At 39.9% G+C, this 19592-nt stretch overlaps 1 protein-coding gene across 2 annotated transcripts in view; it reads right to left on the bottom strand.

Moving 5' to 3' along the window:
• The window catches only part of LOC140911634 (uncharacterized), a 117890-nt gene that overhangs the window by 17759 nt on the left and 80539 nt on the right, over positions 1-19592 (bottom strand). For both annotated transcript variants that reach the window (XM_073345074.1, XM_073345075.1), the window contains 3 exons: positions 15024-15213; positions 12372-12499; positions 9741-9857 (listed from right to left, as the gene is read on the bottom strand). In XM_073345074.1, coding sequence (XP_073201175.1) covers positions 9741-9857; positions 12372-12499; positions 15024-15213 — 435 coding nt within the window. The remainder of the gene's footprint in view (positions 1-9740; positions 9858-12371; positions 12500-15023; positions 15214-19592) is intronic.

Below are 19592 nucleotides of genomic sequence, written 5' to 3'. Positions count from 1 at the left end.
CCTGCATCCACATGGTTTTCAGTGCAGGATGGGGTCTTACACTGCAAGATCTTCAGGGCACATGCCATTTTTCATTGCATGTGTTTGTAACTGCATAGCATATCTGGTCCCCAAGTCCTAACTGTGGCCTCTAGGCGCTACAGCTATAAAAATAATAAATCCCTTAGCAGCATCCATCATCAGATTCCAATTGCAAATTAATGCTGCCCTCCGTTGGACGAGCCCTTGGAGAAGGCTGGCTGCACAAACACTGCCCTCCTCCACATTGGGCTGCAGATATCCTTTCTGATACAGATGGGTGCCATTTGATCTACATATGCACAAAATGCTGAAAAAGGATTGTTAAATGGCACATTCCTGGTGAAGAGCTGTTATGCATTCTAGAGATGTATAAATATACTAATCCCTGGGTGAAGATCAAGAACTCACTCTTCCTTCCAAAACTCCCCCTAAAAATAGATTGAAACCTCAGGAGAATAAAAGTTTTGGGTGCTCTTAGCATCTCTACTCTCAGTAGCATTTAGTAACTGAGATTGTGCCCGTGTGTATGACTAGTGGAAGCATGGGGTAAAATCCTAGCCCACAGAAATCAATGGCAGTTTTGCCATTGAATTCAATGGAGCCAGGATTCCACCCCAGAGACTAAACTTCACAATCTTGAGTAAAAGGATATTTTCCTCTTAGGAGACAAAAAATCGTCCATTAGATTCCACTAATTGATCTAAAAAGAGGCATTTCTGCTGCAGTTTTGAGCAACTTGTTAATTTATGACATCTACTTGTTCATTATTTTCCAAATGTAAGCATGAGAAGATTAAAATCTTGCATACTATACATTTAGGTTTGAAAGGAATAGGTTGGGGTTTTTTTGTTTTTTTTTTAAATTGGTAAATGTTGGTAAGATTTCACATTATACTAACAAACCAATGAAAAATATTTCCATCAATAACCAAAATTATCAAAAGATAGACAATGTAAAAAAAATACTGCTTTATTAAACTTAAGAGTTTGATTTAAGGATATTTACTTTGTATATTTTGACTTGTGATGACAATTTGTTCTATGCAAGATCTCACTCTTCACAGGCAACTTCTTGTCATAAGAGATCACTCTAAATATCACTAAACGAAGGCAAGATCATCATCTGTCCTTTGCATTTGTGCAGAAGAGTAAAGGAGCTGGTCACAGCAAAGGAAGAGATCAACCTCTGCAGGCCCACTACTCACACTAAATGAGTGGGCTGGCACAAATAGGGAAAAAGTGGAGTGGTGACTCAGTCTCTTCCCTTATGCACCAGCAAGTACAGCTAAGCTCGTTTGGAGGACAATGCCTGGTAAACAGACAGCATGGAATACTTCCCTCTGGAACAAAGTGGAAACCAGGGAATGAACTGTAACTTCGAAAGTCTTGGGAAGATTGTCACTGGTCTACTGCTAGACTACATGCCCCCTCTAACTCAGTCAGGGCAGATTGTGTCAAAAGCTAGTCCACAGACAGTACAATTCCATGTCACCTATATTAGGAGACTACTATCAAGCAAATGTGTTTTTTTGTAAGTCTCGAATGGTTACTTAAAACAGGTTTCACTGTAGGATAAAATATTGGAACGGCAACTTAATCCTATTTATAAATAACTAATGTTTTCTTTCATCCTCATTCAATATTAAAATAGCACAGACTAATATGATAAAACAAACTCTGTTAGTAATTAAAGGGTTGGGAATGTTCCGTCCATATAATTGATTGATGAGGCATAGCTAACTAACATGTACTGTTTGGGTCTGACGCTACTAGGTGTTGAGCTCTTCCTCAGAGTCAATGGACAGCAGGAGGACGACAACAGACAGTGGAGGGAACCCAGTGCTATGAAGTTGCATCAAAATTACTGCTATAATTTATACAACAGTAGCAAGCTACATATAATTACTAAAAGGCCAGCAACAAGGACAAAGGCACTGTAATCCTCTTGGATCACAGAAGAAAGAATACTAAAAATCTGAATCAACTGGACATTTTATTTAAAATATCAGAGTAGTATATAAATGGACAGAAACAAACTAGATATTCCTGTAGAACTGAACTATATTAAAGAAACATAAAAGCCAACAAAATGGAGACATTGCTAGAAAACACAATGCAGAATCTTAATGCATTGAATCTATGATTCAGGACTGGAAATTGAAAATGTACTTAAAACGCTCTTCAGTTCTTTAGCCTATTCTCCTCTCTGTTTTAATTAGCAGGCTTTTAACCTCTGAAAACATGGAGATGTGATGAAAAGAGAGCACCCACATTACACCTGCTGGCAAAATATCTGTTATCATGGAGCTTTGTAGTCTCTGACGCACATCAACTCCATCAGTGAGGCCATCTTCTTTTTAAATGTAGATATTTTTCTAATTGAAAAACAGACCTGATTTGTTACAATCATATGAAAGTCTACGTCTATAATACAGGAAATATGACCATAATGAGTCAGATGCCGCTCCTTGTTTCACTATAAATGTATAAACAAAAACAGAAATTTTTATAATTGAATCATACAAACCTAGTATTCATGTATGAGTTACATATTCTCAGTTGTTACAAAATGTAACCCCCCACCCCATCACACAGAGACACACTTCATTTAAATTATTGTTCCTGGGTTTTCTAGCCACAGAATAACACAAAGATGTGTAATGGAAACATGGAAAGCCAGCCGGAGAAAATAAATGTAACAACAAAAAGATGCCTTGTTTAAAGTGTGCTATGTAAGTAAATTGTACTGTTATGTACGCTTATGTATGATTGGACCAGATCCTTTTCCTATGGTAAAGCATAAGGGAATGGGCTGAGGGAAGAAAAAATCCACAGGAATCCCCTCACGAAGATTCCCCCATATCATACTATCAGGGAAGCTGGGTTTATTCCTCCTCTTCCTCCTTGTGTAAGGAGACATATGACCCACACAGTTAACCCTGTGGATCACCCCTGTTGAGGCTCTGTGCTTTTGTGGATTTACGGCTCCCAACAACCTGGTCTCTGCCCTTGGTCTCTGCTAACCCAGTTATGCTCTGGAAGGGGAAATTCTGTCAATGGGTCTGGGGCCCAATCTCCTCCCTTATTATTTAACATAGATTTGATGATTTGCACCCTCAGGTCTAGAATCAAGGGAATCAATTTGCCATGACTTCCCACCCCATAACACAAACTGTGGAAAATCTTACAACATGGGCTGCCTTGCCAGGGTCAACTAGTTAGCCGAAAGGGTTTGTATATAGCTGTGATCAATGAAGCCAGCCAGCCAGCTATAAAGTCCCTCTTGGTGGCTGCTTGCTTTACCTGTAAAGGGTTAAAAAGTCCCCCAAGTAAAGAAAAGGGAGTGGGCACCTGACCAAAAGAGCCAATGGGAAGGCTAGAACTTTTTAAAATGGGAGAAAAGCTTTCCCTTTGTCTCTGTTGTTCTCTCTGGGCTGAAGAGACGGAGGCAGCTGGAATGCCGCGTAAAGTTTGGACCAGGTATGAAAATTCATCGTCCATAAGAATTCATTTACCTTTTTTAAGAACAGGATTGGATTTTGTGTCCTTAAGAGGTTTGTGCATATGTTTAATTACTTGGTGGCAACAGCTGATTTCCTTTTTTTTTTTTTCCCCCTCAGCTCTTCCTAGGAAGCGGGGTGAAAGGGCTTGAAGGTACTCCACAGGAAGGAATTCCCAAGTGTTCCTTCCTGGGTTCTCAAAAGGGCGGTGGTTTTTTTGCACTTGGGTGGTGGCAGCATCTACATCCAAGGTCAGAGAGAAGCTGTGACCTTGGGAGTTTAATACCAGCCTGGAGTGGCCAGGCCAGTATTAATTTTTTTAGAATCCTTGCAAGCCGCCATCTTCTGCGCTCAAAGTGCCAGAGTGGGGAATCAAACTTGACAATAGCAGAACCCATTAATAACAAAAGCCAAAAAAGCCCTTTTGTTTTAGGCAGTACAAAGACAGAGAAAGTTGAAGAGGGGAGCTGAAAAGTCCATATCCTACAACACCCAATTCTCTGGCATTTTCAAAATCCTGTGTATGGCTGTGCAGTAGATTTAATAAGCATTAGAAAAAATTCCCTCTGCAACTGTGTATGAGGGAATGGCTCAGAGATCCAATTCCTGACAAACCTAAAGACTATGTATATAAATATTTTTTAACATACTTGTTCGTCCTGTTGGGGGCATCTCCTTTCTACCAGAATTAGGGGGCTTCATACTTTTTCAGTGACTTTTTTTCTATGCCCCTCTTTTCTCAGGATATGTCTAGACTTCAAATTGGAGGTGTAACTTCCAATTTGAGAGGACACACCTACACTAGCTCTCATAGCCCCCATGGCCTAAGCAACAGGTGGAGCTAGATGTCCCAAGTACGTATCCATCGGAGATGCAAGGCACATACCTGGGACCATTAGCCACTCATGTGGCCGTGGCTACTCTCTGTTTTTACCACTAACACGTTTGGAGCTTGCATGGGTATGTCTCCTTGAGCTGGAATTTACACCTCCAGCTCAAAGTCTAGAGGTACCCTCAGAGATAGCTGGATTAAATCGCACAAAGAATAAAGATTAAGCCATTTGGGCTTAAAGTATAACTTGAATTTTTAACATTCTCTTTTTTAAATGGATCTTAGAGGTCATAGGTTATTCAGTTTTTGCACATTTCCCCATATACTGAACTTCTCACTGAATTTAAAACAATGTAGTTTAAAAGAAAGAACAAAAGAAAGAAAAAACCCAAAGGTGGTGGATTCAAATCAGGACATTTCTTAGACTGTAAGTTACATGAAGTAAGATAGCCATACAGCCAGTGGCCAAATTCATTTCATGAAGAGCCCAAAGAGCCTAGAGTTGGAAGGCTCTGTATCCCATTACCACTTCCCTATGGCATCCAGGTCCTCTACCCGGGGATTCCCAAACAATGGCTCACAGACTATGTAGCGAGGCGATGACTCACCGGTGCAGCGCCTCCTGCTGGTCGTCTCAGGAATTAGCTCTTTCCAGCCTCCGGAGCGCCCTCTGCAGGCCGGTGTCTCACCAGCCGCTGGCCCCATGTCCCTCCCAGACCCTGGTGCCTCCTCACCCTGGGGTGCTGCCCCCTGGCAGTGTCCTCACACTCTGGGTCTCCCGTCCCAGGGGAACCCCCAACCCTCTAAAACCACCTTGCCTCAGTGGCTACTGCCAGTCATCATCTAGCCACTGCTTACTGGGGCAGACTGAAGTCTGTAATGGCCACTCATCACAGTCAAGGGGTTAGGACCTGCTGCCTTTGCCTATCTCTGGGCTGCCCCTCTGCAACCCCAGTACCTGTGTAGGCCTTCACCAAGGCCTCCAGCCTGGGGTTTTACCAGGCGGGAGCTCCCCTTGCCTTTGCCCTTGCCCTTCCCCCGCCCCGCCCTGCTCTGCTCTGCTCAGGCACCTTCAGCTCCCAGGCAGCCGGCCCTTCTCCCTCTAGGGCTAGAGTAAAACTCCTCCATCTTCTGGCCCACAGCCCTCTTATAAGGGCCAGCTGTGGCCTGATTGGGGCATGGCCCCAGCTGTGGCAGCTTCCCCCAAGCAGCTTAGCTGTTCCCAGACACAGCCCTCTTCAGGGCTGCTTTTAACCCCTTCAGGGCCGGAGCGGGGTAGCCACCCCGCTACAGACTAGTCTGTGAAGAAGGGATTGGTCATATGATTCTTTCTTCCCTCCTTGTTTCTGGCTGGAACATTACATTAAAAGAAACTAAACATACATAATCAATATCCTAATGTTTTCCATATAAGCAGTTGCTGTAATTGCCACAAGGAAGTTGTGATTGTGACGAGGAGGGAAGAGGATTCTGCACAGTTGGGAATGGCACACTCTCTATTAAAATCTGTTCCACACTCTGCCTTTTAACAACATCAAAATAGATTAACATTAGCAATTTATAGTAGAGAGAAATTCTTCAGCTATTGACAGCTTAGGAAAATGAAATCGCCTACTCTAACACAATAATGAAATCCTTGACACTCTGGGACAAATGTTTAAAGAGTGCAGTTCAACCACTGTGTTGAAGCAAGAACATGTTTGCTCCTTTATAAAAAAAAATGTCCTCTGTATGTAATCGTATCTCTCGTTCTCCTCACACACTACTCCCTGAAACAATATTTACCTGTCCCTAAAGTGATGACATTGAAAACCAGAGAAGGGAGCAGCAAAGAATTTCAAACCTTCACAGGAAATTAAAATGGGAGGGTACTTGTAATGAATGGCTGCAATAATTATCAAATGTCTCGTTTTGCTTAGGTGTTTAATCAACAGCAGCAAAACTGGAGCAGACTTATGTTGAAGTGCTCTTGTTCCACTGGAATATCAGTACTTCAAAAGATGATATACGCAACACAAGCAGTAACACTGGAGTGTTTTTTTTGACTGATGTACTAGATAGATAAGGCAGCAAAGAAGAGGTTAAATTTCAATTAGAAGAAACAAATACAAATCTAAGTGGGTCACAGGTTACAATTAATATCTAGCTTGTTCTAGCCATCTGTAATTAACTGTTGGTTATGCCTAAGTCAGGGTTCTATGCGCAAGGCAACTTAGGGTGACCGGACAGCAAATGTGAAAAATCGGGACAAGGGGTGGGGGGTAATAGGAGCCTATGTAAGAAAGACCCAAACTAGGGACTGTCCCTATAAAATTGGGACATCTGGTCACCCTCAGATAACTGTATAATGCAGTATCATTTAGCTCTGTTCTGATTTTCTCTCCTCAACAGGATACTAATACATACTCACATATATGGTAATTATGTGCCATTTGTCATACTTCTATCTAATCTATACATATTTACATAGTACTTATTATAATAGTACTTAGACAACAGAGAAAAATATATTATACAAAAATATACCACTTTTCAAACCACACTCATTTCTTTTTAGTCCCCCACCCCCCAATTTATAGAAACCACAGACCCCTGATCTCCTGAGTCCCATGTGTGTACTGCAAAGCCAACACATGCACATGCCTATATACTGCAAGGCAACAACTGAAGGATGAAAACATATTGCTTTTATGGAATTCATGGTTTGCCCCTCTGTTTTTCAATAAGTCACTAAAATTTGGCATTTTGTTAATGAAAAGAGTTGTAGGGAGACTTAATAATTCCAACACTTCCCATATGCAAAAGCTTTAAGTTGTCACAGCGTCTCTGTGCTGTGAGGATGTGCTTTAAAACCTCATCCAAGAACAGATTCAGAGTTAACCATACAATACACATTTTTTTAAAAATAAAAAAGATAGATGGTTGAGACAATGTTATTAATAGTTTTCCAGGAACATAATGATGCTGCTGGTAAACATTAAGGCAGTGGTTCTCAAACTTTTGTACTGGTGACCCCTTTCACATAGCAATCCTCTGAGTAACCCCCCTTATAAAATTAAAAACACTTTTAAATATATTTAACACTATTATAAATGCTGGAGGCAAAGCGGGGCTTGGGGTGGAGGCTGACAGCTCGCGACACCCCCATGTAATAACCTCGCGACCCCCGGAGCAGTCCTGACCTCGTTTGAGAACCCCTGCACTAAGGGGTTTATTCTGCTATCAATATCCAGATAGATCCCAGCAATAAGAAAATAAATATGGGACTTATGCCATCTGTATTTCAAGAGGCTATACTTCAATGTGTCTGACTACCACAAGACTTTTACAGTGGTGTCACTGCACTGTGTGAAAAGTCTGCTGCAGAATTTATACCAAAACCAAATCTACCAACCCTATGTTCAGAGTCTCTTGCCCTTCACGCGAGTCCTACAGGACAGGGTCCAGGCACAGTGTGTTCTTTCCCAGGAGCAAGTGCTCCTGCCAGGGCCCAAACTTTTTCTTTTAAACAGCCTAGATCCTTAAAAAGACATCACTGCCAGCCACTCTTGCCAAAAGTAACAGTTTGTCTGAAGTGTGGCAGATACTTCTCCTTCTCAAGGAAACTTATTAACCCTTTCCTCTCTGCTGGAGTGGCATATTTTCACCCTTTCACAGACTGCCACACACTCAATGAGGAAATCTCTCACATTGACGGAAGTCTTTGCAAATAGAAGATACTGGAACAACATACCAGCACATGCAAAGATACACACAAGCATGTCACCCTTCCTCCTATATATCTGACACATATGTACAAACAGAGCAAACATATTTCTAAGAGTGACTGCCAAATTTATGTGTCTAGAAAGGAATCTCCAATGTGGGTTTGTATGTGGGCAATTTGTATATACAGATCTTTATCTGCCCTATAAAAAGAATATAAAACATATATACACATAAATGAATATAAAAATATTTTGATTAATCTTAAAACCATTTGATACATGAAGAATTTCAGCAAGATGTTATAAAGCAGCTGGGGTTTTAATTCCAATTTTGAAACAAAAAATGTGGCTATCAATTTAATCAAGGCAATCACTTTAAACAATAAATTTTAAAATGTTCCCTATGCATCTGTAGTACTTAATACTTTGTTACCAACATAAGTAATGATGGGCATAAAATAGTTGAATGCCTGTACATCTCTGCACTGCAAATGCCATTACAATCTTAATGTTTGCAGCACCATGATATAGTATTTATCTCACACGTGGATTTGTGGTATTCCCTGCAATTACAGTGAAGAATATAACAAACACTGTGATAATTGCAAAGTGTGATTAGCATATGTCACTATTTTAGTGATGCCCAGTTATATATTCTTTACACAGAAGGGACTATACAGGTAACTAGCATGTTTGTTTTGATGATTAATGAATGATCATACTGACTATTGCAAATCCTACAAAAGAAGCAAAACGAGGTTGTTACACAGAAGACAGGGGGGGGGGGGAAAGAGAGAGAATACCAAGTATTAAGTGATATCTGCTGAAGTTATATCTTACTGTTAGGATATAGATATTCAGGCCTGTCTGCAAAGGCCTGTACTTTAAGAATTTAGGGGTATTCTTATCAGTTGGCTAGTTCTAGAGGTATAAAAGAAAGAATCAAAATCACTGTCTGCTGGTGTAAGGGCCCTCTCTTACTGTGACAGTTTGAGGCCCTGTTCTTAGGCTAAGGCCTTTGACTAAGCAGCAGAGGCAGCCATAAGCTAGGAAGCAAACAGTCACATCCTCACATTCCAAACTAGTCACATTGAAATAAGGTGCTATTGGGCTGTCAGGCACTATCAGGACAGGATTGTATTCCTATCACCTCCAGAGAAAGGGAAGTGCCTAGAAAATGTAAAGGGAAACTTAGTTTGATAGCATCCTGTCTGGCAAGAACTCACTTATCAATAGCTGGGATGTGAAATCCTCACTTCTGTATTGTTTTGTCATTATAGTTCCCACTTTGCTATTTTTTGTCTGTATAATCTCTGTCTGGTTCTGTGATTGTTTCTGTCTGCTGTATAATTAATTTTTCTGGGTGTAAACTAATTAAGGTGGTGGGATATAATTGGTTAGCTAATCATGTTACAATATGTTAGGATTGGTTAGTTTAATTTCAGTAGAATGATTGGTTAAGGTATAGCTAAGAATAATACTATATAAATTAGGGGCAAACAGGAAGTAAGTTGGGATTCGAAAATAAGGAAAAAGGAACTTGTATTTAAGCTTGCTGGAAGTTCACCCCAATAAACATCGAATTGTTTGCACCTTCGGACTTCGGGTATTGTTGCTCTCTGTTCATGCGAGAAGGACCAGGGAAGTGGGAGAGTGAAGGAATAAGCTCTCTAACACTTACCCTCTCTTGCTTGTTCCTGTAGAGCTCAGATCGAGGTAATAAAGTTGGCGGCAGCTCCCTGCCAAAGCTTGAATTCCTGTGTCAGTCACCCTTTTACAGCCACTGACATCAAGATACCTGTAGGTTTCAGAACAGATTACTACCAAGGAATATCTAACATTGGCACAGTAGTGTAAAGTGGTGAACAAGTTTCATTTTCAGGGATGATTTATAGAGCTTTACCCATTTATACTATTTTTAATAAATATACAGGTAACTCCAGAAAGCATAACAAAAAAACAGCTTGATTATTCAAAAAACTGCCCTTTCTAAATTCACTAATATTTCATTCCTTTTACTCCCAGGAAGCTCAAATTAAAAGAAAAGTGTTGTTACCTAAACGGTTTTCTTTATTCCACCATGGCAGTTTTCCTCTGGATTCAAAAAAGTATCACGTATTAATGTAATCTCCTCTCCCTACCCTCAACCTTTTTTTTAATATATAAACACTTTTAGAAACACAAATGTAATGATTTCTAGAATATGAAATGACTTAGGTCTCATTGAGAGTTATATCTAACAAGCTATAAGCATGTTGCCTCATTTGCATTCTAAGTGCAAGAACCACTCAGCTTGCTTGTGAGCTTCACGCCTAGATGGCCCATGAATGTCAATCTTATACCATAAGACCAAAACCTGATGGTGCGTATTCATTTATGAAATCTCACCAAGGATACATAATAAAACTGGGGGAGCTTTCAACTATGTCTCAGCTGAATGGGATTTTAGGCTACTAATTGACCAATTAGGAGGTAAAACTGTGGAATAATTACCAAGGCATGTCTTTATTAGAATATATATGCTATGTCAGAATTAATTTAATACCAAATCACTATATCAAATAGTACCATGAAATCTTGTTGTTTGTAAAAAGATTGTAGGAATATATTATCCTTGTAGTTCAATCAACTGTCATTAACCATTTGGAGACTACAGACATATGTAGTATCTACATGTCCTACGATTTCATTTGGCCAACAGCCTGGAATATGTTAGTGTTATAAGAGATTAATATAAAAGTAACGTTTCCTTTCATCTTTGATGTCCACATTTATCAGTGATTTGTGTGTTCAGCCAACCCATTGAACAGCACGGTCAACAGGTCTGCAGAAGCAGTGCTTAGATACTTCATCAGTGAGCAGAATAGAGATACCCAAGATAGATGGATAGAAGCCACTTCCATTGTTTCATCTCTTTCATGGACCTAGCCTATACTTGAGCCACTCAGAAGATTAAAGAGACCAGAGGCGAAATCCTGGCCTGACTGAAGTGAGGATTTCATGCCAGGGATGGAAGATCTAATTCTGCAATCCACAATAATTCATTTTCTGGTATTACATTCACTCAATCAGGCCCTAAATAAATTCTATAAAATCCTTATCGAGGTTTGCACTTGTATTCATTTATTTAAGTTCTTTTCTGAAGTGTTAGAACAAGAATAAATGGACACAAATCAGACGTCAAGAATTATAACATTCAAAAACCAGTCGAAGAACACTTCAATCTCCCTGGTCACTCGATTACAGACCTAAAAGTCGCAATATTATAACAAAAAAACTTCAAAAACAGGCTCCAACAAGAAACTGCTGAATTGGAATTAATTTGCAAACTGGACACCATTAAATTAGGCTTGAATAAAGAGTGGGAGTGGATGTGTCATTACAAAAAGTAAAACTATTTCCCCAGGTTTATTTTTCCCCCTACCGTTCCTCACATGTTCTTGTCAACTGCTGGAAATGGCCCATCTTGATTATCACTACAAAAGGTTTTTTGTTTTTTTCCCCCTCTCCTGCTGGTAATAGCTCACCTTAACTGATCACTCTCATTATAGTGTGTATGATAACACCCATTGTTTCATGTTCTCTGTGTATATATATATCTTCCTACTGTATTTTCCACTGCATGCATCCAATGAAGTGGGTTTTAGCCCACAAAAGCTTATGCTCAAATAAATGTTAGTCTCTAAGTTGCCGCAAGTACTCCTGTTCTTTTTTTTGAGAACAAGATGAGTATTCGGAGATATACAATATATAATTAAGATAAATTTCAAATTAACTGAATAACTTTCTAGCAATTCCACATTCACATACATTTTTTCTCTTATTGTAGAGTATTCCAGAATTCTACAGTATTGGTTCAAATGCTGCATATCTTGCCATAGGGGTACTACAGCACTATGATTGGTTACCGCAGAAAAGTGTACTCTCTTTTTAGTAGAAGAGGTTACTCTTATTCTGACTCATGAGTTTTATACATTTGAAAAGCAAGTGACAACATCCTTCTGTAAATCAAAATCACGTAACATGTGTATGTAGAAGTAATAGGTTTTTATTAAGCAATCTACTCTCAAAAGGCCACATATTTGCTTTGATCCACACCTGTAACATCCAATGGGAGCTGCACTTTGGATCCAGGGCAATTACAGTGTGGCTTACACAGCACCATTGCAATACTTTCTGTGAGCAAACCAAAGCTTCTGTTAGCTGGAATATCAATGAACCCAAAATCATCCTTTCTAAATGATAGAAATGCTTTAACTTTCAAATGCTAATTCATTTGCAAAAAGTTTCCTTTTAGTTTTCAAACTTGTACCTGATTGTTTGTAGGTAGGTGCTAATTTCCACTAGGCTTATATCAGTCACTTGTGAGCAGGAGCTGAGAACCAGACTCTCCAGTTTAGGACATTGGGTCACAATAAAGTGGACAACACGGTCTCTTACCTAGGACGCATCACACAAAGGGAAAAGAAATGCAAAAATTTCTTTCAGATATGAGCAACTGTCTGTCAAAAGCCCACAGAGATATTCGGTGGTAGCTAAAGAAATAAAATTAATTCTTTCAGTCATGTTATCAAACATTAGCTGTAAGCTAACAGAATTGGTGATATTATTTACATTATTCTCCAAAATGTGCTAGGCACTGCAGACACTTAGGAAGACATAGTCTCTGCTCCTTGGAGAACTTGCATGTCAAAAGAGGATACAATAATACAGGCACAGTGTTTGAGTCTGACGTTAAGCACATGTCTTGTTAGTTCCATTATATATATAGTTTGAGTTTATAGAGATGATGTGCCTGTATAATGTATCTCCTTCTCACAACCTTTGTCTGTTGTAGCTGTCTGGTGGTTCTGTATATTGACATAACCCTCAACTGCTTCCTTCACTCTTCCCATTTATCTTTGTGCCCTAACCTGGCCCACTCTCTCCCTTGCTCCTCCATTGCCCCTAATAAATACAGTAAGCTGCCCTCCCCTTCCACCAAACCCATCCTAGAACAGAGACATGGCCAAGCGAGAGAGACAAATAAACAACAGCCAATCAGAAGATGCCCACTTTAGTCTAAGTTTCAAGGGTGAGAGGGATCCTAGGCCTAGAGGCCCCAATAGCCAACTCCTGTCCCTGGAATCTGGGCTGGCTCTTAGTGCTCTCTCTCAGCCATGTGGAGGAAGGAGACTGGAAACTCCTGTGGGGCATGGCCCTGATAGAACAAAGGAAATTAATAGTAAAACAACAGAAATAATAATAATAATAATAATAATAATAATGAAAATTTGTACAGATTCATGGGTTCTCCATCACACAGCTGGATCCATTTAACCACGTACATCTATGAAACCCATGGTATGATAACTTTACAAGATTGGGGGAGGTTCATTTAGTAGTAGTAGTAATTTATTTGTCATTTGTGTTGTGGTAGCACCTAGTGGCCTCAGTCTGACCGGCTTCCCTTAGGGCAGCTAGGCACTGTATATACATAGAGCAAATTACAGTCCCTGCTCAAGAGCATTTCTTTCCAAGCCGAAAGGTTCCAAGTGGGATTGAAGGGCTCTATCAATGTGAATGACCTAACTCCTCCAATGCTGAATGAGAAGATACAGAAAGTCTTGGATCTCAGCACTACAGCAGCTTTGGCCCACTTATGCAGGATGTTGTTAAATACTTTATTTATTTGGGGATCCAAGGAGCAAATAAAGGAAATGGGTGTTCTACATGGCCAGACACCATATTTCTTAATGAAAGTTTTTCCAACTCTAATTTCAGCTTGGGTTATTTACTTTATGATTTTTCTAATTTTGGTTTTCTTCAGTTTACTGCACTTGAATTTAACAGCTGCTCACTGAGCTCTGTCCTTCCTCCATCTTCTCACCATCTTGGTCATTGTTTAAAAATCTCTGTATGTATTGATCTGGAATGGTTCTGTGGACTCTCAATAAGAGTTGCCCATTTTAGTGCCTCTCCTCAGCACCAATGTGATCCTGCTGACACGCCTTGTGACAAATTAAGTGTTATGGTTCTTAGCATAGGAATGTAGAAGATGTTGGACACTTTCCCAATACTTTTAAGGTTAGCTCTGTTATTAAGAAAAAAACTGAGTCAAATCCTGCTCAGTTTTGTGTAGTCATGTAAAGCCAAACAGCAGCAGGCACCCACCATGTGCCACAGAGAGGAAATTGGGGACAGCGAACAACATCAGCTACACAGAACAATGTCAGCTACCCATCAGTTACACAGAGCCTAAACATGGGAAAGGAGGGTCATTGTAAGTGCAGACACTGCTGTAGCCTAAAGGCTATGGTAGTTGCTGTGGGTATTTTGAAAACAGACATGAGTTTTAGCTAGTGCAGTGTTCCCTTCTATGATTTTTTATTCCAGGCCAGGACGTAAGGAGACCTCTGGGACACTACTAGAGGGAGGATCTGTCCCTTCTAAACTCCAGTTAAGTTACCTGTGCAAAGCCCAGCTACTCAGACTTTGTACAGGGGACAAGTGTGAGAAGCTACTGTCTCTCTTACTGTTTAACTCATTTTGAATTTGTATTATATTTGATAATGGGGGGAGGGATAGTTCAGTGATTTGAGCACTGGCCTGCTAAACCCAGGGTTGTGAGTTCAATCCTGGAGGGGGCCATTTAGGGATCTGGGGCAAACATTGGGGACTGGTCCTGCTTTGAGCAGGGGGTTGGACTAGATGACCTCCTGAGGTCCCTTCCAACTCTGATATTCTATGATTCTTTAACCAAAATAATTGGCTATTTGCATGTCTCACAACTAGGTGAAATGACCATAACATGTATATAAAAATGCTGTTTTCCTTCAATTACTTCACTTTGTCTAGAAAAGAAGAGAGAATCTCACACATGCCAGTGTGCATTTATTGATACAAATACCATAGACATCAATCAATCTGCTTCTAGTCGATTTAAAACCAATGAGAAAACAGTGAGAAATCAAAGTGTTCTTACCACATTGAGCCCAGATATATTGAGTATAGTTAGCTTTTTCAGACAATTCACTATCTTTGCCAAGCAGACATCAGTAACCTTGGGGACTCTGCCAATGTTCAGTGTCTGCAGATTTGGACACTCTCTAGCCATGAAACTCAGGCACTTGGTGGTAAGAGCATGGCAGCCAAATATTTCTAGTTTACTGAGACTGGGGGAAGACAGATGAGATTAATGAAAAAGTTAGTCCAATATCAACAGTGCAACACATACAAAAACCACAGCTTTGCATAAACTTGCTTATAAGATGTTTCAGTTTTCTTTCTCCTAAAGATAGTGGGCCTGATTCTGATCTCATTCCTGTGTAAATATTGGATAACTCTATTGAAGTAATTGGAATTAGACTTGTGTAAAAGTGAGATCTGAATCAAGTCCTGTTATATTTGAAAACTTTAAGAAGCAACTAGGAATGGCTATCACATAAATTGATAAATAAAATCACTGATAAAATGCTTAAAAAAACCTAATAACAATGTTCATTTTCCCTACAAAATTGAGCAACAGATTGAAAATAATTCAGATAATCATATATTACCCTAAAAGTAACCCACTTTCAACATTTAAACCTATAGCATTCACTCTGACTTTTCTAACTCCAGCTGAGCACACAGCATCCATTCAACAAAGTAGTGTAATACACAGGAATAACACAGGTGATCATGTCTCCCTCTTGTGGCTGATCCCAGCAAGGATAGGAGCCTGCTAATTAGCAAAAGCTAATTAAGAGAGATCCCTACTTTGTCAAGCACCATTAAACACAAGAGCCTTTCATTTTCTTATTGTTGATGATGACATGCCCTAAAAACCAGGAAACTCCAATCTTCAGACATTTCAACCAATAACATAGAGGGACTGTTGACTCCCCATAATACAGTTCTGGTATAATTTGGGTAGAGACAAGCAAAACAGGAACCTCAAATCTAAACCTAGATAAGGAATTGAATGTGAATCCCTTGATCTGAACCTACTTCTCTTTTGTTCAGCCCCCAGTGATGAAAATGTCATGAGAACAACTATCTCATCAGATTTTCATCATTCTCAGCCATAATCTCAGAAATAAAGATCGCAAGATTTTGGTGGATGCAAATTTCAACTGAAAATCCTAGCCTAAATCTAATCCAGAACATCATTTCCTCAGTCCACCTCCATTTTGTATTTGATTCTCCACTAAGAACTAGGCAGAAACTGTCAGAGTAGAGATAGGGAACAGCTGAGGTCTGCAGCTCAGTGAGGGCACTAGATAAGAGGAGGAGTGAAGATTTAAGAACACAAAAATCCTGCAGCGCCAAAGCATAAAATGAGAAATTCAAGAGGGAATGTCTTAGAAGAGGCTAATTACTGGAAAAGACCAAATTGCTTGAGACGCATTTCACTCTTTGAAAGTAGTAGAAAAATAATTTATTTTCTGCTGTAGTAAATTTCAGAAGGTTCATATTCTGGTTTTGCTATTATCAATATTACATATTGTTCCTACCAGGTTTATAAATGTTACTGTATGTTTATGTATTATAAACAGATTATTTTGCAGGTTATTTTGCAATCATCATTATTCTGTATGCTGGTATATAAATTCACTCTTTTATGTTATTTTATTACATACGGTTAAAGGTTATAAAAGAGAATAAGTAGTCTACAAATCATACCATGTGTAAACAGAAGCACCAGAGGGACATGGTGCTCATCTGTACTCTGATAATGTATAAATGAGAAAAATGTTATCAAGAAATTATAATTATTACAAAAACCTTCTGAACAACACCTAATTACAGATTGATTAGGCACCTGAAGAAAAGTATCTATGTAACAAATGCTACTGACAGATTCAAATCCATGAAAAGGGAAAGAAGCCTGGGGTCTCTTCTGCTCTCACTTAAATCAGTATACATCAGAAGTAAAAACCTCTGAAGGTTTACAGAGTTACTCCAGTATGTCAGTGTAGGTGAGATCAGAATTAGACTTCCTGAATCCACTGCAAATTTGGATCAAGGGTGCAACTCAACTGAAGTTAACTGAATAAACTAGGGTTATTTTTCATCCATTAACTGCAATAAACACTGTATCAGGAAAGATAAGTACCAACATTCAAGGCATACATTTTTTTAAAAAAGGAAGAGGAGGAACCATTTTAATTAACTTAAGGAAACAAAGTCTTCTTTTTTAAGTATTAAATGTAAGAAATTAGTACATTGAAAACTGCATTAGGAAGGGCCTTTCATTTAAAGAAAAAAAACTATTTTTCCACCCCAGCACACATTATTCAAGTACTACGAAGCAAAATGCTGAAGTCCCATTTGGATGACAGCACTGAGTTAATCAATACAAATTAGACAAGGAGTGCTACAGCAATTCCCAGAGTACTAGCTCCATTCATATGTGAAGCTCCTAAAATGAAGTGCACTGAACATTCAGTCCTACCTAATAAAAAGAAATAAACAACAGAAGAGCCACTTTCATCTAAATGCTTTGTCTATGGTAGCTACAATGCAACAGATAATCAATGTTCCTCTTAACGGAACAGAGATGAGTTGACTTGCTAAGAACACAAATATACGTGGTATGAGATCATTCCGAACAACTGGAGAAAACAGACATTACGCAGAGAGGTTTTATTACTCCAAAGGTGGAAAAAAATACCTTTCACTCTACTCCAAATTTCTTTCACCTTGACAAGCTGAAATGTATTCCCTAGATTTTTAAAAAAGAAAGTAGTAATGGGCTTAAATTGCAGCAAGGGAGATTAAGGTTAGACATTAGAAAAACCTTCCTAACTGTAAAGGGAGTTAAGCACTGGAACAAATTACCTAAGGAGGTTGTGGAATCTCCATCATTGGAAGTTTTTAAGAACAGGTTAGACAAACAGTTGCCAGGGATTGTCTAGATAACTCTTAGCCCTGTCTGAGTGCAAGGGACTGGACTAGATGACCTACTGAGGTCCCTTTTAGTCCTATATTTCTATTATTCTATGAGGAGGGTGTGGAACCCTTGTGGGCCAGTCTGTATTCCACTCTGGTTCCACAGCTCACCAGGAATGTTAGCTGGTGGCTCCTCCATGGATCTGTAAGCATGGGCGTGTACTTGGTGTGGTTCACGAATTCCCCCGACACCTCTTCTTTTTGTGGTATGAGGAGACCCTGCCACACATCTGTGTAGAGTGCATCAGGTTGCAGCCCTTCTTCAACTCTTCCAGAACCTCATCCTGAAATTCCACCTGAACTTGCCCCCTCACTTGTTTATCCTAGCACAGCCTATCCACTGCCCCACAGAGTTGGCACAGCTCCTGCTTAACCTCCTCCTGGTGCTGGCCAACATGGCCATCCATCACACCAGAAGGAGGAGGCTGCACAGTGGGGGTGCTCTGCAACTGTGAGGCCTATTTCCGGCTTCTTGTCCACTCACGTCTCTGGACAGAGTTCCTCTGGGTGTTGTACACTGACTGCTTGTACACCTTTGAGTCGTGGGTGCTGTTGGGGTGGGAGGTCTCTGCTCAGTGTCCCACTCTGGATTCCTGATTTTTAACCTTTAACCATCAACTCACACCCCTGCTTTTTCATTTATTTTCTTTAGTATTTACTTGTGACCGAGGCTTTCTCTCCCTCATTTGAATGGGTGGGCCTTTAGCTTTAGGCAGGCCTAGGCCTGCCATCTCCCCGCAACCACAGTAGATGCACACCTTCCAACTTCTGCAACTGCACAGAGATCCTACAGAAAACCACCTCATTCACTAGACGACCTGCTTCAGTCTCTGTGTACTGAATGGGGCTTGGGTCTCATGGAAACAATTATATGTGGTCTTAATTAATGGGGACTGTGGGTGCACAGCCTCCCTAAAAAGCAGGCTCCAAAAATATGACTGTTTGAAACCTGCTGATGAGATTTTTGGCCACAGCATGGTGCCTATTTCATTCCTAAAGAAACTGCAGCATGCAGTCATTCTTCATAAAATCCACAGGGGCCATGTAGACTGGATCAGGCATTTCATACTGTATAGGTACATTCACACAATAAAGTAATAGCTGGATTCTCTCAGTATGGGTCTGGGATACTGTAAAATGCTAAGCACCTTGTGAGATGTTCAGCTGCTCAAGTCATTTGGGAATTCAGCTCCTCACTTGATCAGGCCCTATTCTTTTTCCCGTAGTATTCTTTTTTTCACTTTATTTTTTGTTCCTACTTTCAGTTTCATTCAGCATCTTTCCTTCTCTCTGGTACTGTTGAAATGTATTTTTGAGCTTCCTTTTGTACTACATTAATCCTCATTTCTGTTTTTTCTTGTCATGATATTTTTTGGGGGAGAGCGGTATCTTATTCTTTCTCTGCCTCTGATCCTGACCCTATAGGTTCATCCATAGGGTTCATCAAAATACATTCATCAAAATTCCCCCTCCTCTCTCTGTATGTTATACAACATGTTCCATCAGTTCTAAATGTCCAAAGAGACTGACATGTCTCCGATCAGTATTAAAATACAAATGTGTGTGGTTTGGATGAGATGGGGTTAACACTGAGAGGAGGGTTTATTGCGTGTTCTTT

Source organism: Lepidochelys kempii, chromosome 5, assembly GCF_965140265.1.
Source record: "Lepidochelys kempii isolate rLepKem1 chromosome 5, rLepKem1.hap2, whole genome shotgun sequence".
In the NCBI taxonomy this organism is placed as follows: domain Eukaryota; kingdom Metazoa; phylum Chordata; order Testudines; family Cheloniidae; genus Lepidochelys; species Lepidochelys kempii.
The sequence above is the reverse complement of the archived record's forward strand: the minus strand, read 5'-3'. Positions and strand labels throughout refer to the sequence as shown.